Source organism: Vavraia culicis, assembly GCF_000192795.1.
Source record: "Vavraia culicis subsp. floridensis unplaced genomic scaffold supercont1.11, whole genome shotgun sequence".
Classification (NCBI taxonomy): Eukaryota; Fungi; Microsporidia; family Pleistophoridae; genus Vavraia; species Vavraia culicis.
The window spans coordinates 580-24,323 of record NW_007360614.1 but is presented as its reverse complement, the minus strand read 5'-3'; the positions used below and the strand labels follow the sequence as shown (position 1 = coordinate 24,323).

Genomic DNA, 23,744 nt, shown 5'->3' with positions numbered 1-23,744 from the left:
GATGGTATACATAAGATATTTGATGAGGTACCATGTTTAGGGTATACGACAGCAGTAATAGCACATAACGTGCTCTAATACGATGTATTATTGTTTGCAACGCAGCAGGATGAAAGATTGGTACGGTTATTTAAGGATGGTACGTTGTTAAATGCTTGTACGATGAATTATTGGTCTTAGCACGTACGATATGATGCGGAAAGATATCGTGGTGAAGAGTAAATTTAATTTACAGTGTAATGGTGTACGTATTTGATCAACTGCAAAGATAAAAGAACCGCACCATGGTATGTAAGTGTTTGATCGAGCATTAAACGGCAAAAAGAGCAAAACGAAGTATTGCGGAGTAGAATGGAATAAAATATGCTTATCGTGCTTTCAAATCACGGTAATACATGCATTGTGAAGCAGAGAATGGTAATGAGATGTAAACAATGAGTGCGATGCTTTGTGCTATCGTATAGGCATGATGGTAACGGTGTTTTGGTCACAATGCCGATACGAACGATGTTTTAAGCGATGATACGGCACTGTGATTGCGTGGTGTGGATGAGAAATATAATTCGTTGAACGATTGGGGTAGGAAAATAGCGTAGGTAATAGTTGCGGTTTAATGTGTAAATATTGCTGAGATATGTTGACAAGCAAAGAATATCAGCGATATAACCATTCAATTATGGACAGTGCCTGTTTAGAATTTTTGCCCGTTTGGTGAACCAACACGTTTTCGTATGTATGCTATAAAGGCACGTATTATTGCCAAATATGTTAAAGATTGATCATGTTGTGTATTTGATGAACCATATGAACGATCAGTACTGAAATACGTAGATTTACGATCAGGATGGTGCGATAAGTATATTTGAAGGTTCTGTGGTGTATTGGTGAATGTATACGGAAATTAATTAAAAGTTTTTTAACGATTAATAAATGCTCTAAGCTCGAGTGTAGGATTGGTTGAAATGCAGAAAAAATGATTCTTCACATTTATTATTGGTTTGATGAACGATGATATGTGATTATCATGGAATACTTGCACAAGGCCTGTGATGCCATGTATGTCAAAAGTGCTAAAAAATGAGAATAGTGTAACCTTAAGGGATGCAAAGTAATAAAACATAACTACATTCCTTAACAGTAATATAGTGGGTGGATAGCTCTTGTCATTCACGGCGATGCTCAATATAATTTAACATTACGATTATACGAAATGGTAAGTGAATTCAGCACACTTATGTTCGCCTATGAATTGTTATTTCAGGATACGATTGGCATGTTTTGCTATCCGTGCCTTGCTGTACTACCATCGTAAGATTTGAATTTCAGCACAAAACGCGTGTTATTGGTTGAATGCTGCACTTCTGCCTCGTATTTGTTTTATAAGGCAAATTTTTTTCAAAATCTTTTTCAAAGTTTTTTATGGCACAGCCGTGTAGAAATGCAACAAAAACCCGTATCGGTATAAAATACCGATTTGTACAAATTATACTGTAGATCACACTATGTGGCTCAAATGAAGGAGCCGTGTTAGGGTTTAATAACTTATTTTAAGTAATACTTTCTTATCGAGTAGTTATAAAATTGTGAACAGCACCTGTGGTGAGAAGTTCTCTTTATAAGGTGTTGAGTCGTTAGAACGGTGATAAATACTTTGGCCATTTTCACGCCATATACGGTGTATATGCTCTTTTTGTTCTGATAAGGAAAGTATGTAAATGGTGATATGAGGATTATTGTGTGCTCGTGTTTAGCTATCATTCGTCAACGATAAGTGTTAATTGTATACAATGAATTTGCCGTGTTGCCCCAGCTCATACGCAGGCACTATTGCAATGCGGTAATACCACATTTTATCTCTAATTTAGGGATTGTGTCCTTCTTATAGTGACTATAAAAGAGTGATATCCTTGATAAATACGATAAAACGATACATATTTGACAAGTGCAGGACCAAAATTTTGAGAGACATGGTTTTTGCGCAGCAATCACGTGCAATTTCGTTTTGTTCGGTAATTACTGGCCGGCACATTTAATCGATTTTGGCAATTACATTACCCTTAATTGATGGTACACGCACGAAATTTGGTTCCCAAATCGATAATAAAGCCAATTTGTGTGAGCTCTAAAAACATAGAAATTTTGAAACACCTAGACTTAAAAATATTTCCCATAAAATATAAGAATGAATACTACCAAGACCTGTTAACCAACAAAGATAAGCATTCATTCCTGTTTATATATAACAATGAATACATAGGTGAGGCATCATACGATCTGTGCCACGTCAAAAAACGATGCTATCTGATGACTCTTGGTGTCGTTAATGAGTATCGGTCGCACGGACTCGGGTCGCAGATACTCAGTTTTGTAGAGAATATGGTGCGTGGTGAGCGTGTTGAAAGGATTTACCTGCATGTACAGCTTAAAAACATGGTGGCGAGCAGATTTTATTTGAAATGGAGCTATCGGGTGGTCAAAATCGAAAAGGATTATTACACGAAGTTGGACAGCCAGTGTGCAATAGTTTTATGTAAATATTTGTGAGTGTGTGTAGAAATGGTGCCAATTTTTTGAACTTTTCATACTTTGATAACGTGTTTGAACAATAATTAAATGTAAAAAAGAATTTAAATGTTATTAAAATCATTTTGCTATCTTTAGAACAACGTTTTGTACAAAATGTGCTATCATTCGTATTAACAGTGCTAGAACGGCTGTCTCCTTGTGGTGGTGTAAACGGGAGTATTCTCCTCAAACAGCAAAGATGATCGGAGCATCCTAAAAACAGCATCAAAGAACGTATTCTTTTCGATAACGGAATAAATTTGATATACTTCATACAACCATGCTTGGCAAGTACTGTGCAAATCGGTTAGTTTTATCGAGTTAATATATTTTTCATGTGCACATTTGTGTAAGAACCTAAAATCAAAACATGTAGGTGTTCGTATGGCAGTATGTTAATTTAATCTAGCTTGGAGTGAAAAATGAGGTAATAATATCTTGCAAAGACTCTCCCTGTACCAGAGAAAATGTTTAATCTGTCTTAACATCGATCATAAATTCGTTTTACATCCTTGTGCTTAGCGTTTGCAAGAGTGCCATTTTTTTGTTCAGTGGTGTTCTTTGATCAACCACATGTTCGCGCCTTTATCCGTATCTGCACAAAATACGGTGTGTGATACGGAGAATGATGCTGAGTAGAACATTATTCAGTGATTAATTCGATGAGTGCGAACTGATCACAAATTGTGTATGTTGGTGGTAAAGCGTTGGATAAAGAGGATGAGGAATGAACAAATCGTATTAAACCAGTCTATTAAGAGGTAAAATGTACATCTTTGTTCCGATACAGTAGTAAAATAAAATATATTTGAAATTAAACTAAAATAGGTAAAACGAAGTATTATTGACAGTTTGTGTCGTTGTGAAGCGTACAATAATTCGTTATTGTACTCATAGTTGCTTAAATTTACACTTATAGAATGACTAATTGCTTTGAACTAGGAATTGACTCTGATATCCTGAGCGAACACCTCTACCTCCGGTTCAATAACGTTTGAACTTTGATATCCCGGAATAACAACAAAAACGGATATTACACAGCATATTAGCGTTATCTGAACGGCAACTTGCTTTAGTAGCAGAGCATTAACCCTTTTGTCAAGCTCCTTTTCAATCCAAATTAGTTAAAATCAATGACCAGCCAATATACCCATTCATTATTAATAATTTATTTTTAAAAATATACTACATCGTACTGCTCAGACAAGTTGGTGCGCAAGTATTGTAAATTATAAAAAAGTTCACTTTAACTTTTGTAGTTTTGTGTTTTATCTGTGGTGTGCTGCGAATGACCACCGAACATTTTTAGCAATTTATATTTTTTAATGCCTGTATAGCAGTGTAAGTTTTGCACTACGCATACATTCACTCACAAGCAGCGAGTACAGTTCGTTTTTCTTTGTTGGTATTTTCTGCTCTTTCACACAGCACTATTATGTACAAACCAGCACTTCATGTCCTGTTCTCACGGATTTACCCCTCATGGCTCACACATTCCGACCATATCTTCTCATTTAAACGATAAATTTGCTGTGCTTGTGCGGTAAGAAACGATTGGTCCAGGTTGCTGCGCCTTGCATATAGAAACGTACCACAAATTCATTAAAGTACCCGATAAGATTATCTTACGTTTTAAATACGTGTCAGTCATCAGATGCCTTTGCTTGTTTCTCCAATATCTCGTGATCCTTAAGAAAAGTTTAATCAAACATTTTTCCAAATTTGGTTATATGTAGAGAACCAATAATTTTGAAATAAAGGGACACTTTACAACCATAGTATGTTCTCAAATTGTTGTTATAAGCTTATTTACTACTATTTGTGACTCCCTGTGCTCTTTGAATCGTTTACTTCTTCTTTGATTCAACTTTTGTTTTTTTTTTGATGTGATCTGTCACAAATTTGCTATGAAACTCGCATTTAATTAGCAGCCCACAACAGGGGATGCCTTTACTACAACATATAAAAGAACGTTACAATTTAACAAAGCGAAGCGCGCTAGTGGTGGGCATTAGCCTTTCTATTCTTTTGGTCTTTGCCTATCTGTCCGTAGTAATGTCCAACATAGCATCGTACTGGTCAATTAGCAACAAAACAACCGATCCACTGCCTGATATATTCTTTGAATACTTTCCAGCATATAATCTTCACACATACGTTGATAACTTCCTAACCGGTTACATCACCATTTGCATTCTGGTCGTTCTCCGGAGAAAAGATGCTCTGTTGATCTATTTCAAGACATTTACCTGCACATTCATATCGTATGGCATACGATTAACACTGCTGGCTGCAACAAATCTGCCCGATCCGAACATGAACTGTTTTAAAGTGGCGACCAACATTTTAACAGAATCGCGGTTTGGGCGCTGCGGTGACCTGCTGTTCAGTGGTCATACCATTTCCTTTACCACGGTCTTTCTGGTGTGGTACGATTATCCATTTTTTAACAGCCGAGCTCTTTACAAAATATCGGTAGCAACCATCTTTGGTCTGTACGTGCTTGGTCTTGCAGGAATACTATTGTCTCGTTATCATTATACAGTGGATATTCTGCTGTCTATCTACGTTACCTTTTTTGTGTGGCGGCTTTTTGATTATTACTGGGCCAAAGATTTGCAATTTGATGCTCATTTCGCCGATCTGAACATAAATGAGCAAATTTAACGGTGATGAAGCAAAAAAGTGAGAAATGCGGCAAGATACTATCAGAACCACGCACAGTACGACCACTGATCTTAGTAACTGTTGTAAAACGTTCCGTTGTTTTTTAGCATTATATTAGGATATTTGTGGTAGTTAACGCGCTCTAATAACATGCATCACTTACACAGCACGATACCTTCCTTCTTTGTTTGAAAAACTAGGTTTAAAACGTATTTTTTGCCCGTATACGTAAATACCTACCGATGATAACATATGAACGAGAAAAACTCTTCATCGATTGTAAGTGCCAGATTCCATTTTTTCTTTAATTTACCAATAAACTAATGTAGAACCACCTTTTTCGAAGGATTTCTCAGTAAAACCTTGCCAGTTTTCATAATTTCTTCAGATACTGCTCGTGTAGCGAGTTCTGTTCCATTTATGATCCGTTGGTTGGCTTACAGTTCAAAACAGATTAAAATTCTTTTTATGTTCAACACAGGCAACTTAACATTTCTAAGTATGGATAGCACTGTTTGATGCCGCCGTAAAATAGATTATTAATCGTTAGAGTGGCTCTCTTTGCTTTTTCTTTCCGTTCCACTCAGTAAAAGCGGCAGCATTTTATCTAAAAAAGAAAATCAGGCCAACATTTTCGATTCTGACAAGAGCTGTACGATGTACCTGTGAATCGTGTTTTCAGCGCATTTCGTATTTATCATTCCTTATTTTAAGACTTTGAAGCATTTTCAGAGAGAATTTGATCAACGATGCAGTGTTGGGAGGTAAAAGGTTTTTTATTCTTTTTATCGCCTATTTCCCATCTTTTCAGTCATTCATTGCAGCGTATCATAAAGCATGCAAATCTGTAATCATAAGATCGGTACCAGGTATTGCATACCTTGACACCGTACCGGTCATAAATGAGCAAAATATCGCATGACCGCCAAATACTTGATATGCATGTCTGTTATGCTGCCACGTGTTGCTCTTCTCATAGGCCTTACTAACATAGCTGACGAATCCTTTTGTAAGATGCACAGCATAGATCGATGAAAGTTCTGCTCATGTATCCAATAAGACTCAACACCTCTCCCTATCAACACTTACTTTGATACTGAACAGAGTATTTGTAAAACCATGTGTATAATTTGAGTGAGTATAAAACATTCTAACGATAACTTTTTGTATTTGCATCTGTTATTTATTTTGCTATCGCGTACAGAATAGTTTGTTCCATGCTATTGGTGGTGAGATTGCAGCTCTGATGATCGCGTAAAGAGCTCCTCCTCGTGCTTGTGCCCGTGTTATGTGTCTGTGTATGTCATATTTGAACGTGATTATCAGTTGTATCTTACTTCCTGTCCTGTCGGTATTTGCAGACGTGGGAAAAGCAATTCATGTTGACTCTTCTGTCAAAAGTTTGCATTGCGCAAATTCTGGTAAAGTATAATTCTGTCGCACCTCATGTTCTTGACAGCACCATCTCCATCGGTAGCTTAAGGTTGGTATGTTCATTTAATAACACGAGTGTTGCTTGCAGCTGGCATGCTGTTATTTTCGTTGAAGAACTCGCCAGTTTTGTAGATCAAAGCCAATTAGTATTTCATCATTCGATAAGTGCTGTTGAACCGTTTGGTAACAAAGTGCCAAACCGTGCTGTTTCCGATTCTAGGTCTGCTGTTGTAAGTGTAAACGCTCCCAGAGGAAAGGCTTGTGAGTGCATTCTGAGTATCACTGCATGTATTTCGTTCTCATCTGCAAAATCGTCTGCTTGTGCCATAAATTTGCCAATTTTGATCTATTAATCACGTCTTTTGTGTCATTCTCGCTAAATGATGCATCAATTTTTCAGCCAATACGATGCCGTATAATGAGCCTTTATTTATGCCCAATATTGGTGATGTGCTACTCAACAAATTTAACACGTGCTGATAGCAGCAATGCTACTCGTATATTGTGGTAGTAATTAAAAGGATTGTTACTCCCTCATGTTAAAGCTGAGTTAAATTGTTTTTTAATCGATAATAACGTTCTGAAGGACATTTTAAATTGCAATATTTGCAATACAACACTGCTAGACCGTACCGCTCTCGTTTAATGGAGCAGTATTTTGCCTATGTGCAACACCGCACCATGCAAATGGTAAAAACAGCCATAAACTGTGATCTGCATATTTGATGGAACATTCTTAGCTCGCACTTCGCTGCAAATCGTATATTAATTGTTTATTTTATGTTATTTTGATGTTTTGCCGTTTTTATAGCGGGATGTCCCTCTGATCCGTTTTCTTATCGGCAAACTGAACCGTTCGTGAATAAATTATGGACCAAGTGCCTTTCAGCAGATCATCTCTGTTTTATACTTGGATAAATTTTTGTGTAAAATATGTATTCTGAGGTGAAGACCGCACATAAGAAAAGTTTTACGTGTTTCGCTGGCAACACCACTTCTTTGTATTCATCGTAGCAGTGGAACAATACTGCGGTTTCTTGACAGCGTGGCTCTAACACATGCCGGTACCGCTGTTTTAGGCATCGATCATGGGCAAAGTATTGGTTATGGCACCTATACCCGGTCCAACAGGCACTATTCGTGCCTAATCGATACGTGCAATTGGTAACATTACAGCTAGTTGCGTTCTCTAGGTGCTCGCTGGTTCATTCCTACAACGTAGTTCGATATGCTACTATGAATAGTCCTGTGCACTCACGAATCAATCTTTCATATTTAACAAATCATTTCATTGATGTGTGATAGCACGTTCTTGTAATCATCAAATATTATTTGTTACAAAAGCATTTAAAGACACAAAAATTTTTTGAGACATGGTGGATAAAAATATGATCACGTTGCTTGAGTTGTTCCAGAACGATCCGCACAGAACAGAAAAATTCATTCTGAAGGTTGAAGTGGGTGACGAGGCCCTGCACTTTGATTACACAAAGACACACATAGACACGATGCTTTTGTACGAGCTCAAACGTAACTTCAAGAATTACAAGGGAATAAAGGGAATGTTCAACAAGGAGGAGATTAACTTTACAGAGCACAGAAAGGTACTGCACATCGCGTTGAGGAATAAGAAGGTACTTGAGGCGGTGGAAAGGAATAGTGACGGCAGAAATCTGTGTGAAGAGGAGCAGCTCGTGTTCCGTGAGCTCAAAAAAATGCGCGAGTTCGAGAAAAAGTTCCAGAAAGGAGAAATAACGGGTGTTACGGGTAAAAGATTGCGCAATGTGGTGAACATCGGAATAGGGGGCAGCGACCTTGGTCCGCGGATGGTTACAGATGCACTGGATTTCTACAAAAAAGACGGCGTAAAGGTGTTTTACATCTCAAACATCGATTCTACAGGGACAGAACGCGTGTTCAAGGAAATAGATCCGGAGGAAACGCTGTTTATCGTGGTTAGTAAGACGTTTACAACGTTGGAGACACTTGCAAATGCAACATTGGCCTTGAAACTGATGGAGGAACGCCTGAATGTGGATAAGCGAGAGATTGCCAACAAGCATTTTGTTGCGGTGAGTGCTAACAAAGACGAGGTCGAAAAATTCGGAATAAAGAACAGCTTTGACATGTGGGACTTTGTGGGCGGGCGCTTTTCGCTGTGGTCAGCTGTTGGACTATCCATCGTGCTTTACATAGGTTTCACGAATTTCTTGAGCTTGTTGAAGGGAGCATCGGTCATGGATGAGCATTTCGAAAACACAATGACTGAAAAGAACGTGCCCATAATGCAGGCATTGATAGAAATTTACTACACCAATTTTAGGAAATACGACAGCAAATGCATCGTTGCGTATGACGAATATCTCAAGGATTTATATTCGTATTTGCAGCAGGCCGAGATGGAGAGCAACGGAAAAATGGCCACCTTCTCAGGATCGGTATCGTGGAACACGGGTATGATCATATGGGGTAGTGTGGGCACCAGTGCACAACATTCCTTCTTCCAGCTACTGCACCAGGGAACACGACGAGTACTGGTCGAGATTCTTCTGCCGCTGCAGCCGCTGAACGACCAAAAGGTGATGGACCACTCGCATTTTGAAATGCTATTTGCAAATGGTGTCGCTCAGTCACAGGCTTTGATGGTCGGTACCGAAACATCCAACAACCACAAATACTTTGGTGGCAATAGACCGTCAATAACGATATGCTACACGAAGCTAACACCAGCTGTTCTTGGTGCGCTCATCGCATTCTATGAGCACAAAATATTTGTGCAAGGCTTATATTGGTGCATCAATTCGTTTGATCAGTTTGGCGTAGAACTGGGAAAGAAGCTGGCAAAGGAAGTTCTTAGTCACATCGACAACGAGCCGAATGATGTAGATGCTAGTACTAAGAACCTCATAAATATGTACAAATCCTATACTAAATAAAGTAAGATGTCCTGAACCGCGGATTATTGAGCTGACCTGTTATCACACAAACTTTCCGTAAAAACTTACAATTTTAATGCTTTCTTAAACTGTTCTTTGGGCGTGTAGCAATCAAAATTGGAAATAATGTAAAATTAGGCGTATTCGCCGTGCTTTCATACACCAAAACAATCCTGTGTATTAAAATTTATTGGCCATCAACTGTCAACTTTACAGGTGAAGAATCATGGAATCGTGACTTACAAGTTTATAGCACGCTGCAAGGCTAGAGTACTAGTACAATACTGTTGCATTCTTTCGATGATCTTACTTCACAGGTAAGTAAACGCACCACACTGCCAAAATTGGCACGGTTAGCAATTGTGATTACCTAAGAGAGAATACATCACTAAATAATGGTATGAGAATGTGATAATTTAAATAACCATTCTTCACACTTGTAATACGAATGCATTATTGGTTGATAGAAGCACATTTTTATGATGAAAGGGATCCGACATGAGCGCGCAATTATTTAAATGTGTTCTTGTCCTTTCCTATCTATGTGCAGATCATACGGCTTGGCGCAAACTTTCTAAACAAGCACCACCCCATTTTCCTGTATAAATTTTGTGACCCCTGAACAATGTCATGTTTTTCGCTTGAATCCCGGTTGGACACCTACAAAGAAAGCAAAGCAAATTCAAAAAAAACGAGTTTCTTAGAGTTTGCACTGTGTGGCCTTTTTATGTCCAGTTCAGAGAATTACATGACGACCACGTGTTACTTGTGCGACAAAACACTGAGTTACTGGATGGATGACGATATACCATTTGTAGAACACTTAAAAAGACACAATAACTGTCCGCTGTACCAGTTACACGATGCTAGCCAGAGATTGCTCACGTTTGATGGATTGAAAATGCCACACGCAAGGATAAGGAAACTCGCAGAAAAGGGGTTTTTTGCCTATTCCCTGAAAGCAGGACATATGGACCTGTTTTGCTACAAATGCGGGTTCTACATGAGTCATTTTCCGGGTTATAACTCGAATCAAATGCGGTACCACGATAAAAAGTGTGTACCTGACCACAAATACATTTTGAGATCACCAAGCGACTTTCTGAAGAATCCCCACGATTTGTTCTTCATAGATCTGCTCTCTGGGAGATATAGGGCTGTCATATCGCAGTACCTTTCGCACGAAACAGTATACCTGCACGGCTCTCTCGCGAATGATCTAAGGTTACTGTTCAGCTTCAGAGGAAAGAACACGTTTTTGTTGAGCACAAAAAGTGCCTTACTGCAGTGTTTGAACAATATGATAGAGCACGCAAAAGAATTGGTAGAGAATGATGAAAATAACATTAATAACCTGCTGGATGAGTTATCAAATGAGAATGAACTGTAAATTTGTATTTTGCTCATCGTATAATAATTTTAAAGCTCATTCCAAATAAATCATAGTGTAGTTTACTTATACAAAATTTATGGTTGGATGCGCCCTTATGTACCAAAAACGAATAAAATATTGTTCCAGAGCAGTTTTTGTACCAGCAAAAGGTAACTTCATAGTTATACAACGAGGGTACGCATTATATTTATTATAAATTAGTTTTACAGCTTAGGAGACAGGTAAGAAGATTTTCAGATATGAATGCAATTTTTAAGCAATATCGTTTAATATGCAACCATTTCCATCACAAATAATCAAAGCAAAGCTTTCGCACTGTTTTTATACTTCATTTGAGATGCAGGTATACTTTCAAGAGTGTGCCCAGGTGCAATTTTTATTTAAGCAAGGTGCTTCACTTGTTAGTAATAGCAAGCAATGATTTTAATGTATGATACATACCTATCTTTGTGTTTTTTCCATATTAACTCTCAGATCGTACACTTATTACGAATTATGTCTTTGTTTATAACTCACACTCGTGTAATGAGATGATCCTGCAACCTCAAAGTGATTAAATATTACACCGCCAAGACATGGCATGCTTAACAGCCTGCTTGAACATAATCGGCGTGTGTTTATTCCACATCGTATTGTTACAATGACAGCATTGTTTTCAAAGCCAATATTCCTGTATTAAGCCTGAATAGATGCATTTACTCTGCGCTTCAGTCACGTTTCACCTTCTCATATTTAAACTGAGCAAGTATATTTGCTTTTGTTTGTTCTAAGTACGTTTATTTATCTTCTCACACCACTACATTTTAAAAATGCACTTACCTGTCCGCTGAGATCAGCACAGAAGTTTTCTCCATAAACAATAATTTCACTTTACATGAAAGGATGCCTTTAACTGCTAATAATGTGTCGATTATAAGCGTTCAATATCTTCCTAGAAAGAGTTCTTTGTTGCTTAAATGTATTCCGTGTCTATCAAAGCAGGAGATCAATCAACCTTACCGTTCAAATGGATTTGATCCTGGAAGGCAGTTACTCTCAAACATGTGCATAGGTGCTAAAAAGCGCTTTATTTAAATATTCCCTTCAATTTATCCTTACACTCAGTTTTTCCACATCCACTCTCGTCAACTTTATAGAACGACAATTTCTCCTGTTTTAACTTCTCTACAATACTGTAAATGGTATGCTTTAAGAGACTTAAAGACCCTTCATTATCAAAACAGAGTGTCACACCGGTGTGGCACTTGGTCTTAATGTCATATCCTGATATCTTGCAAATATCTACCTGCCCATTACACGCTCCCCTATAAATTACATCCCTACAATCACTGACATGTACGGTTTTATGGCCAATTTTCGCAAACAAACTGTCGATCACACCTGAAGGTTTCTTTTTATCATGTGTTTTCTGTTTAGATGGATGCAATCGCTTTATAATCTGGTGATCACCCGGCGTTCCAAATCCAATGACATACTCGTTGTATATATAACCAACAGAACTCGCTATTGCTGCGCCCATCGAGTGTCCCGTCAAAACTATCCTGTTGTTCGGGAATCTTCGTTTCACATCCAAGTATATTTGCCGTGCGTCCTCCAAATAAAAAAGGTTTTTCACTCTTTCCGGGCTTAAATTACAATCAAACGCGATATTATCAAAAACTTTGTCACTTGACGAGCTGCTGTTGCCATATCCAAGCAATGATGGTGAAGTTCCCTTGTATGCTATCACAGTAGTACGATCAACGGTGAAAATTATTCCTTTTAGATAATTCTTCACAAATTCTGTTTTAGTATAGAACACTTCAAAAATGCTAAATTTTCGTCCATTTTTAGGTGTCTGCTCCATGTCATTCGCCCTTTTATATTTCTGTACTGCCATTTCATAATCTTTCTTCAGTTTACCGTCGTAGTAATCTTCAACACTATACGTCTGCTGAGATAAAAGCGCTAGTTTGTAAAAAAGCATCTTTTCTGTATCGGAGATCGCGAAGCTGGTCATTTCGTTCTGAGGTTCTTTGTAAAATACCTCATCCCATTTGAAAATTCTCCCGATCCTTGCTAAATTTTTCAGTCCACTGAGGAAGTAATTTAAAAAGCTCTTGAAGTTGATGTCGAAGAATGACACATTATTACCCGCTTGACCACTACTCTGTGCAGTAAATATGCATAGAATTGCCTTGATGAATAGCATCAATACAGCTGTTCGCATACTGCGCTACTTGACTAGTTCCTTTATTAAAAAGGTAAAACATTTGTTTTGTCTTGATGTGTGAGCATGTTGTGAGTTGTAATCTGCGATGGAACATAAAATTGGCAGCATCTTCTACCAGTATGGCACTGCTATCAGTTGCTATGCTGTACGTGAACATAAAATTGGCAGCATCTTCTACCAGTATGGCACTGCTATCATTTACTATGCTGTACGTGAATATTACACATGCTGTCAACTACGCCATATATACCGTAGTGCAGTATGCTGAGCTATCCTTGATTGTAGGCACCATAAGAGCGTAATCCATAACAATATTTTATATGACAAGTGCTGTTAAATCAATGGCCTTATCATTTACACCTTTATCATTGTTGTTCTGAGGCAACAGGCATGCAATTTAATTATTATCTTCCACCTCAGGCCTAATTAAGGACCTAAGTATAAGCAGACCGTACGAATTATATCGGATAAATCTCGTTTTGTCACGTAAATATCACGAATTATTATTTTATACAAAAAGTTAGTGATTCAGAAAGAATATGTTGCTGCCATCATCGATGGACTACAAAGTATAAACCACTAGAATTTTAATAAAATTACTCATCAGATATTTTAGGTGCAATGTAATACCTGATATGCCCGTATTCGCCAATTAAAAACTCGAAGAACACGGGCGCGTTATTTCCAAGACAAATTTTGACTCCTTGACAGAAACCGGCCGTTTTAGTGATGCAGTTAATGTACTTCATGGGTATCTCCACCAATACATCCTCGCATACGCTCAATTTCATGTCAAACTTTCCTGTTTCAGGTGCCTTGAATTTCATGTTGGAGTCGATTATTTCACCTTTTTGTGAGAAATTGATGCACGTCTTGCAAGCATTCATTTGAATATATTCTGAAAAGTTTCCGACCGCCTTTCTCATGTACAGGAAATCGGAACATTTCATTTCTGCCTCAGCGGTAAAATCAATCTGAGGTATGTCGTAGCATTCGCTGCCAATGTTTTGCAATTTCATATCGTAGTTGGAGACGTATGCCTCGCCCTCAAATACCATGTTGAGTGTGTCTGGACTGTCATCGCAGTGCAGGTAAAAGGTCGTCCCAGTGTCCAATTTGATTCCCTTCAATATTTTTGAGAATTCCTTGATTTTGAGTCCCAGTGTCAGGCTGCGATCGCATCTATACTCATCGAACATTGTTTTGGTCAGAAAAACGTCCATCATCGCAACATTCATAGCATCCATGAACTGCATGCTCAAGCCCTCATCGTTAAGCTTGATATCAACGTCATCAACAATGTCGGCTGCGCTCTCCACAATCTTTCTGAACAAAGATGTACGATTCTGTAGGCTGTTTTCATCTTTTTCCGAATCGATAATTTTTAGCTCAAACATCTTCTGGGGATGCGAATTTTTGAAAATTTACCGGTCAAAATTTTTGTAGTATTGAATAAATTAAGGCAAATCAATCGTTTATAGGGCAATATTGTGATATAAGAACAAAGTGATCATCACAACCGTAAAGTGTGTACTTAAGACAAAGGATAAGTTTATTTAGGAATAAGATAAACATATGTTGTAATATGATATTATATGGATTGTACTTCTATGTTGCATCAACGGTTGTTGGTAATTAACCCTCTGATACTGCCAACGGATAGCTCGGTCGATAGACTTAGCCACAAAACGATTTTTCTGATCCAGAAATGCTTTGTTTGAATAAATGGCTAGGTATTACCACGCCATAAACGTATTTCGGGTATTCCTATTCATTAAAATACCTCACTTGTCGCATACCACAAAGGAACATGCTTGGTACTGTGTTTTATATTTCTCCTGGTAAAAGAGATAATCGACTAAAGCACTATTTCTATCCAAGTCATGGCACCGAAAAGCTTTATCTTCCCTTTTTATCTCCAATACTAATTTGCATACGCTAACATATTTTACCGTATGGTGACTCACTCGGTGATGCACTCGTGATAAGCACGTTTTTCAGTAAAATATGCCATATCTGCTTCTACCATATGAGAACAGAATTCTTACACCGTATTACCATATTCTTTGTAGAAATACGCATTCCGTTCACTGCCACTATTCGGCTGTTCGTGCAGTTTTTTATCGATGCATATTAATTCATTTCACATGGCAGTTTGTATTAATTAAGATTTTCACCGTACCCTGAGTTGACATGGCTAGCAGACCAGACATCTACCACAGCACTAGGGAAGTGTGTCTCCTTGATTTTAAAAAGGTACCGTGTATAAGGAGAGCCTATAAAATTATGGTCCGTCACCTGGATGACCTGTCATACAACAGCTATCTGTACAACATGTTTGTAAAAATCTGGTTCTGTATGGTTAAGGGAGAAAGGTTTGTCCTTACCGATGAGGATGCAAGAATGTTAGGAAAGCTTGTGGAGGAGATTAAGACGGCAAACGAGTGCAAAGTAAACGCTGGTGATCTATCCAAGCTGGATGAAGTAAAGGATGTGATGCTCACGGATGAGATACCTGTCTCGGCACATGATGAACTACCAGATAGGCATTTGGTAGATGATACATCCGATACAAGCTCGGACATAGTGTCGGAGAATTCATCGGAATATGGTGAGAATGCCCGTTTTGAGATGATAAAGCAGATTTTGATTGAAGTGTTCTCCAGCAAGACGAGCACTTTTAAGTACCAAATGTTGAAGACCTCTGCCTTGGATGGCATATTGGCAACAAAAGTGAACATGGTGCGTGAGGTGGTTGATATTTTTGTGGAGGATTTGAATGACCTTGCACTCGATAGCATAATAAACAACACGAGCATTGACTCGAAGATTATAAACATAGCAATCGATTATCTGCTGTTGCAGCTGAAGATCATAGAAAATTATTTGCTCACAACCCGTGAGGTGCTGAACGCCAGATTTACGACATACTTTGTTGAGGAGTTGTTCGCTGCCATGGCAGGTTCGCAGCTCATGGAAGAAGAAATGGTTTTTATCTTCAGAAAAGCGTTTTCTATCGGCGTGCTGTGCGATGAAGTAGTGCTGAACAAAATCAAGGAGACAATAACCGCAGACTATCTGATGATAAGGGAGGAGCTGTTTGCGCAGATAATCATCGGCATTGTAAAGGCAATTGCCGTGAGATTCGTGTTTAAATCCGAGATGGTGCATGGCTTGGAACACGGGAAAATATCGCGTGAGTTTATGGCAGTTAAGACGGTTGATGACATCCTTGTGTTTTTTGATCGGGAAGATGACTCGTATTCGCACAGCGCTGATATTCAAGACCTCACAAATGCTCTGCACATGCTGTTCACGACCAACGGAATTAAATATTTCAAGGAAGATACGAAATTGCAGATCTGCAAGAGCTTGCACAAATTCGTGAGGGACGATCTTATAAAGAAGATAAAAACGGCGTTGGACTACGACGAACAAAAGGATCTGATGGACCTGCTCCTTGTGATATCCTTGAGTAGTAGAAAAATGTCCTTCCCGGAGTATAACGGATATTTTCAGGCACAGATAGAAAAATACTACAAAGAGAGAAGATTTAACGATTTGAAGCGCGTTATCGATTATTATTCTACGTTTGTGAGCACCAACGGTGCCAATAACATCAGCTACGCATTCCTTAAATTCGACATAACGTGGTATAAAACGTTCCTCATTTTGTACTTCCGCAAAGTAAAGAAAAGCCCGGAGCTTTTCGATCATGTAGAGGCTTTTTTCAAATTCTTTGTGTACACGAAGAGTCCCATCCTGGTGGATGTGTTCAACAGCTTGCCGTACATCGACAAATCACACGCATGTTTACCCGAGGTGTACCTTTTCGTGCACGAAATTATGTGCAGGAGGGACTGCTTCATGTATGACTACAAGGGATCCTTCGAAAGGCTGATGATGCCATTCCTGCTGAAGATGCCTGCGTTGTTTATCGAGAGCAACCATGCATTGATTTATCACGCAGAGAAGCTCAAACTGAACAATTTTAATTACACGGGTGTCCTTGAGTATTTGAAGGATGAGAGGACGCTTAGCAACGATGTGGTTGAGGTTTTTAAGAAGATACACCGGGATGTGAAACTGAGAAGCGCTTTTAAAGAGGAATATGTCGATAAACTGCTTCAACTAGCCATAGAGAACTACTACACGTCCACGGACACGATAATAATGGAAATCCTGGACATTCTTCTGAAGGACAACCTTTGCACTGAGGTTCTAGGCGAGGAGGATGAAGGCTCAGCATCATCAAGTGACAGGAATAGTGCACTAAGCACGCAGCAAGCGAAGCTAAAGAAAAGCATAACATTATTAAGCCGTGAGAACAGAAGAAAAACTTTAATGGGCAATAATCAAGCACAGCAGTGCGCAGTGGACTGTGTAAGCGAGTATTTTTCCTACATAAGTGATGATCAAGCACGGATGATATCCAACACGAACAGCCTTGTTCTTTTCGGTTTGTTCTACGACAAATATTTTCATAGAAATTGGTTGCAAATAATAGAGCGCGAGTCCAAGTACACCTTTCTGTATCAAAAAATCATGTACACGCTGCGTATCACCTCACCGTATTACTACACTTACCTTGTTTTGAACAGCAACTTCCCGATATTTTACAATTTTAGCTTGTGCTGTAATTTGAAGCACACACTGCGGATCAACGAAAAGATAATGGAATTCATATCCAGTTTTCCGACCAATGTGCCCAGAAACGTGCAAAAGATCGAAAGCTGTTCCTCGTTCTTTACCAGCGGTTCCTTCCATTCGATAAAAGAGGATGGGACATGCAGCGTTGAGCAGATAAGAAAGGATCTGCGGGATATTCATGGTGATTTGTTAAACTTTGTTGCGGAGAAACCCGGTCAAGGAGGCACAAATTCGTTTGATGAACACCAAGTGGACAGAAAATTTGAGGATAACACAAGCATCCATGCTAATAAATGCCTGTGTAGCAGCTCAACACGTGGCAGCACAATTACCTGCAGTATACACCCCACGGGTGCAGGGAAATACGACTTTTTCATCGATCTTGTGTACGTGAACCAGAGGAATGCCAACGTGGTTGGCTCGGCCATCAACTTCCTGCTCATAACAATCGACGAAAAATTTGATCTTTACCTGCTGTACGTGATACTGAAGATCTACAAAATACTGAAGATACATGAACCGATAGTAGATGATTTATTAGAGCGAGCGATAGATCATGTTGATTATAGCATCGATATTTACGCGGAACTGGCAGACATTACGGATGACTTTTTCAAGTTTTACTTTTTCTCTGCTTTTAATTGTGTGAGTGGTGACACCGTCGAATCAGATCTGTCTCTGAGGAAATTGCCAGCAAGCAAAAAAGAATTTGTTTACAACACGTTTTACCTGATCAATAACCTGCATATGACTTCGGAAAGGTTGGCAGGCGCGTTGACCTACAAGGGCTATATTTTGAATTTGCACGACAGCATCGACATATTCACAGCCATTCGAGTGTTTGATGGCAGTGTCAACGATGGCATGGATAGATTGCAGAGCATAGATCCTTTTTATGTGCCGCAGATGGTGCAATTACTGAGAATTAGTAAATGTTTCGATGTGACTGCGGGTAAAATACTGGAGTTGATAGAGAAAGATGACTACTTAAGCATGCTGGTGTATTTCAACATACGGGCCAACTTTAAGAATAGCGGAAGAGTCGGCAAATTGTTGGAAAAGATTTGTAATGCCAAGGATTTCAAGGATACCGTCAAATTCTTGGATGATTTGACACGAATAAGCTCTAAAATGATCAAATTTAAAAATTTGGATAGGTTTGACAAGAAAAAAATGCTGGATGAACTGCTTAATGAGGTTGCGGTTGGCAGGAACGTTATTTTGCCGTTGCACGGGTATAAAGTGCTGGGAATCGAACAAAACAGCAGTAGAGTGCTTCAAAGTCATGCCAAGGTGCCTTTTATGGCCACATTTGTCGTGGAGAAGGATGGAGTGCAAAAGAATGTGAACCTGATATTCAAGGCTGGTGATGACTGCAGACAGGATCAATTGGCCTTACAACTGATTCAACTATTCTTGAGCATTTTCAAGGAGAGTCATCTGCCCATCTTCCTGTATCCTTACAGAGTGATCAGCACGGATTACGAGTGTGGAATAATAGAAGTTATAACAGACGCGATAAGCAGGGACCAGATGGGAAGAGAACGGATTAATAATCTAAGTGAGTATTTCGGCTTAAAATTCGGTTTTAAAGAGGGAAAGGAATATCAGGACGCGCAAAGAAACTTTATCTTAAGCTTTGTTGGTTATTCGCTCGTCAGCTACTTCCTGAATGTCAAGGACAGGCACAACGGCAACATAATGATAAATGGCAAGGGACAAATGATACACATTGACTTTGGTTTTATGTTCGACATCTCTCCCGGTGGATTGAACCTTGAGGTACCGCTAAAAATAACAGAGGAAATTATAGAGCTGCTGAACGACCACATGGATGATTACATAAGCTTGATGATAAAAGGATTCTTTGCGCTGAGAAGAAGGTCTAAAGAGATCGTTTTAATGGCTGCATCATTCGAACAATCGCAGCTGCCGTGTTTTACAGAATATGCGATCGACAATTTGATAGCACGGTTCAAGTTCCATTTGAGCGATGCCGAGCTCAAAGTGCACATACGAACACTGGTGCATACGAGTGTTAGGAAGTTTAGGACGTACATTTATGACAAGTTCCAGGCGTTGACCAATGATATATCGTTCTAAACGGCACTTCAAGGACTGAGCTGGTTAGTATTGGCTATGAATGTTGGAGTGCAGTCCGGCAAACAAGGTCGTGTGTGATTGGTTGTTTGTGGAAGTCCTGGGTATCAAATGCCGCCTTCAGGGTGAGTACAAAATCTGTTGTTTAGGACGTGGTGATATGAGCAAGTCGTAATTACAGTGAATATTTCTTCTTGCCTTCAATTAAGGCAACGAACTGAAATGATAGATGTGGGAATGCGATCAGGTAACGAGAAAAAACACAGGTTTATACACAATGTGAGGGCTGTGTCTCCAGAGATTGTAGATTTGCCATGAAATGTTAAAATAAACATGCTAACATATTTCTATATGCTAAGCACAGCGCATATGCAAAGACTCAAGCCGTAGCACAGCGCAACAAATGGCTAAGCACAAATTAACAGAAAGAATGTGTTACTATGCCATGTGCTGGCAGTGAGGTGTGTTTAATTATCTATTTGTTGTTGGACCTTCAAATCGGTACCATTTACAACGATTTTATACGAGGAGGGTATTTTACCCTGTACGTGGCTGTGTGATGACCATTACATCACGCTTTGTCCTCTTTATCTGCTCATTATTGCTGTGGAAAGAGTACCGCTTGCAATTAACCATGAAGACAGGTTCATTGCTATTACCGGTTCTGTGTATGAAGAAAGGTTACGACCGCATATTCCGTAGTTGTGAACTCACGTGCAAACCACATAACAATTCAGTGCGCAGATGCATTTAACATACCAACTCGTATGTCCTTCAAGATAACCTCTACATCACAAACATTCATTTCACGCATGTATGGAGCGATTCCACTGGCAAAATCGATGCACACCATTTTTGCACAGTTTCGCAGTTCTTGAATGCTGAGCAAAAACAATTGTCTGGATACTCAGCCACCATCAAAACATGGTGAAATATGAGTTTGTGCTAAGAAACGTCCTATTCAGCGGAGTGAGTTGAACGCATTGGTATTTGTAGCAGAATTGTCCGATTACAGAGCGATTTCCTGATACTTTCGTTATATTCTCTTTTATATCACAATAAATTCAAAAATTGTGAGTTATATCATCACACACGTTCAGGATATCACATCTTTTTTTCGTTATCTTCTTACTTGTGCTTGACGAGAGACCGTGTTGTGTATCGTTTCATTTTTTATCGATTGGTCGTGCACTCGCCAACAGCTGACACGTTAAGTGACAAATCCTCGTTGGTGTAAGATGAGATAACCTTCACCTCATCTACATGTCTATTAATATTACCTTTTCTATCGGTGTTACGTACAGAATGCTGTGCGAACGAGCAATCCTCATTGTGAGTCCCATTGGATGTAATCCGCATTTTCTACGGCAAATGCTCCCTTTTCATGGTAAATGAGCCTCATCACAGCCGTGATCTAAAATGTGACCGGTGAACAGAAAAGTTACACTCCATAAATCATAAACCCTTTGCATGTTAGAATGTAGATCTTGTCCACTCCAATACAGAACCCCGTAATTATCTCACCGCACCAAAGTATCTTTCTGATATTCCCTACTATGTCGTACACCATTACCGCTTTCTTTTCGTTATTAATCACGAACATATTACCATCACAGACACGATCTCTCAACCGCTTCGTCTCTTTAAAATTAAAAAAATGCTTGTTAAAGATGTAATCATCGGTGTTTCCATGTTCCTCTGCCATTTTAGTATTGTTCTCTATCAGTAAATGCATCACCATTGTGCTCCTGTCTCTTACCGTGACCAGGATACCTCTGTCATCACCCGTCAAATTCGTAATGGTGAGCATTTCGTACTTTTCTATCCTGCGGTCGTACACGTACACCCCGTTGACACATCCGCAGTACACAACGCTGCTTATCTTGTGCATCGAATGAATGGCACTGTCACCTATTTGTGTCCTTGAGATATCGCCCGTCAGGTCTATGCGGTACACGTATCCCTTGACATCACCTGCAAATATTACGTTTCTGTCTGTATGATCGTATGTTAGGCTTGTTATCTCTTCTTGTAGCGATAGGCTCATGAGAACTGAATTGTTGGCGGTATTTACCATTTTAACGGTGTTCTCGTAGCAGAGAATTACGGTACTGTCATTGAATGGGGACACCTTCAAGTCTTTTATGCGAACGGTCCTTTTATCAGCGCACGTGGAACTGTCCTGCCGGGTCAATGCAGCCAGTTCCTTATATTTCACCTGAAACACTATTTCCACACTTGCCATGTCCATTCCATCGATTTTTTTCAGTCCAAACGCCTGCTCATTGCAAAACGTCATCAGAACCGCATTCTCGCACTGCTCATACTCAACAAAAATGTTCTTATCCTTTAGTACGAACGGGCACCTCCTTATAAACCTATACGCAACGACATCTGCACGTTCATTCTTTTTGGACGAAGCTCCTTTCTTCAATTCCTTTTGCAACAGCTCTATGAGTGTCATCAATCTCACGTTTTCCATTTCCATCCTATTTCTCTCTTCCTGTAGAGCAATAATGCGCTCCACACTTCCATCATTTTCGCACGCAATTATTTGTGTGGCGTAAATCGGGCGCAAATTGCGCAATCGGCACGTTTTGGTGCATGTCGGGCAAAGGGCGCTTTTTTGCTTGTTAAACCATTTTCTTATGCAAGAATTGCCAAAAAGGTGACCGCATTCGAGTGATGTTGGTCTGTGTGCATCTGTCAGGGTGTATGTGTTCAAACATATCGTACATTTGTCGGAATTATCGACCATGAAAGGGGTTGCCTAGACAAAGAGTGATTTATGAGTGTGCGTGAGTACGAGCCGTACACATATTGGCGATGTGCGTGCTACGGTACGTATTGCTAGGATGTGTGCTTCTAATGCACAAAATGGTTCATTATCTACTAGCACTGTTGTCAAATACCACTGTATGCACAATTTCTGTAGAATAAATTTTTTTGTATCGGTGAATTTGTGACAATCAAAACTATTCTCTGTAAAAAATGACGAAAGTTCGGCCTTGCCGTGGTGCGAAATAAGAAATTGAAATGTTTACTTTCAGTTTGTGGTTACCTAACAAACCGTGAAAGTATTTCAAAATATCGAACTGCACGTCTGCAATGAATGGGATGAATTCGTGGTAGTAAAACAAAGCGTTTTATAAAAAAGGCTGAGGGACGGTGCTGGGAAAAGATTAAAAAGATGGTTGAACTGTTAAACGCCTTATTAGACAAAAATTGCTGTATATGTTTGACCTATCATACAAGCCAGCATCATACGCTCGATCATAGAAAATACGATCAAACCGAAGATAATGTTTGACCCGTAGTTGAATACACAGGCATTTTATGGTTGGTGAGTTAACCGATCTGAGAAATGTCACGGGTGGCCACACCGAATTGTCCAATCAGTGTGTTTAATAAAAAATTCTAAATAAAGCCTTGATCTATCTACGGTTATTTTTTCTGTTCTTCTTTTCAACAACAAATTTATCGTAATTCGGTAGACTGTCTCCCACAAGAACTACGAACGCATATTTTGAATGATTTGTAAATGAGGACACCCATCCTCTCAACTCGCAATCTGCGATGCTGCTGTTATCTCTTTTTCTAACGTAATACTCATCGATTTTCGGGAACTTAACATTTGATACGGAAGTTTCATTCACATTGCGTTTTGTAACCTGTTTTATGGAATGTTTGAGTTTGATCGGATTGAAGAAGTGATTATTGGAGATTTGCATCTGAAGGGTGGTGGCTATAAGGGCTATAAGAGAGAAGGAAATGATGAGAAAAGTAC

The 23,744-nt window shown here is 39.2% G+C and overlaps 9 protein-coding genes across 9 annotated transcripts; 6 read left to right on the top strand and 3 right to left on the bottom strand.

The window, feature by feature from the left end:
• Positions 1–2,064: 2,064 nt before the first annotated feature.
• On the top strand, positions 2,065–2,589 carry VCUG_00836 (uncharacterized protein; the record flags this gene model as incomplete). The annotated part of the gene is made up of 1 exon (XM_008075665.1): positions 2,065–2,589. One exon carries the CDS (start codon positions 2,065–2,067, stop codon positions 2,542–2,544), a length of 480 nt encoding a protein of 159 aa, XP_008073856.1. The 3' UTR covers positions 2,545–2,589.
• A 1,920-nt stretch (positions 2,590–4,509) lies between these two features.
• On the top strand, positions 4,510–5,568 carry VCUG_00835 (uncharacterized protein; the record flags this gene model as incomplete). Its single annotated transcript, XM_008075664.1, has 1 exon — positions 4,510–5,568. The coding sequence occupies one exon, from the start codon at positions 4,510–4,512 to the stop codon at positions 5,230–5,232; it is 723 nt and encodes a 240-aa protein (XP_008073855.1). The 3' UTR covers positions 5,233–5,568.
• A 1,043-nt stretch (positions 5,569–6,611) lies between these two features.
• Positions 6,612–7,019, top strand: VCUG_00834 (uncharacterized protein; the record flags this gene model as incomplete). The annotated part of the gene is made up of 1 exon (XM_008075663.1): positions 6,612–7,019. The coding sequence occupies one exon, from the start codon at positions 6,612–6,614 to the stop codon at positions 7,017–7,019; it is 408 nt and encodes a 135-aa protein (XP_008073854.1).
• A 1,020-nt stretch (positions 7,020–8,039) lies between these two features.
• On the top strand, positions 8,040–9,616 carry VCUG_00833 (uncharacterized protein; the record flags this gene model as incomplete). The annotated part of the gene is made up of 1 exon (XM_008075662.1): positions 8,040–9,616. One exon carries the CDS (start codon positions 8,040–8,042, stop codon positions 9,600–9,602), a length of 1,563 nt encoding a protein of 520 aa, XP_008073853.1. The 3' UTR covers positions 9,603–9,616.
• Positions 9,617–10,227: 611 nt separating this feature from the next.
• VCUG_00832 (uncharacterized protein) lies at positions 10,228–11,122 on the top strand (the record flags this gene model as incomplete). Its single annotated transcript, XM_008075661.1, has 1 exon — positions 10,228–11,122. The coding sequence occupies one exon, from the start codon at positions 10,228–10,230 to the stop codon at positions 10,990–10,992; it is 765 nt and encodes a 254-aa protein (XP_008073852.1). The 3' UTR covers positions 10,993–11,122.
• A 921-nt stretch (positions 11,123–12,043) lies between these two features.
• On the bottom strand, positions 12,044–13,204 carry VCUG_00831 (uncharacterized protein; the record flags this gene model as incomplete). Its single annotated transcript, XM_008075660.1, has 1 exon — positions 12,044–13,204. One exon carries the CDS (start codon positions 13,202–13,204, stop codon positions 12,062–12,064), a length of 1,143 nt encoding a protein of 380 aa, XP_008073851.1. The 3' UTR covers positions 12,044–12,061.
• A 580-nt stretch (positions 13,205–13,784) lies between these two features.
• On the bottom strand, positions 13,785–14,604 carry VCUG_00830 (proliferating cell nuclear antigen (pcna); the record flags this gene model as incomplete). Its single annotated transcript, XM_008075659.1, has 1 exon — positions 13,785–14,604. The coding sequence occupies one exon, from the start codon at positions 14,602–14,604 to the stop codon at positions 13,804–13,806; it is 801 nt and encodes a 266-aa protein (XP_008073850.1). The 3' UTR covers positions 13,785–13,803.
• A 796-nt stretch (positions 14,605–15,400) lies between these two features.
• On the top strand, positions 15,401–21,057 carry VCUG_00829 (atypical/PIKK protein kinase; the record flags this gene model as incomplete). Its single annotated transcript, XM_008075658.1, has 1 exon — positions 15,401–21,057. One exon carries the CDS (start codon positions 15,401–15,403, stop codon positions 19,958–19,960), a length of 4,560 nt encoding a protein of 1,519 aa, XP_008073849.1. The 3' UTR covers positions 19,961–21,057.
• Positions 21,058–21,398: 341 nt separating this feature from the next.
• On the bottom strand, positions 21,399–22,715 carry VCUG_00828 (uncharacterized protein; the record flags this gene model as incomplete). The annotated part of the gene is made up of 1 exon (XM_008075657.1): positions 21,399–22,715. The coding sequence occupies one exon, from the start codon at positions 22,713–22,715 to the stop codon at positions 21,399–21,401; it is 1,317 nt and encodes a 438-aa protein (XP_008073848.1).
• Positions 22,716–23,744: the final 1,029 nt, after the last annotated feature.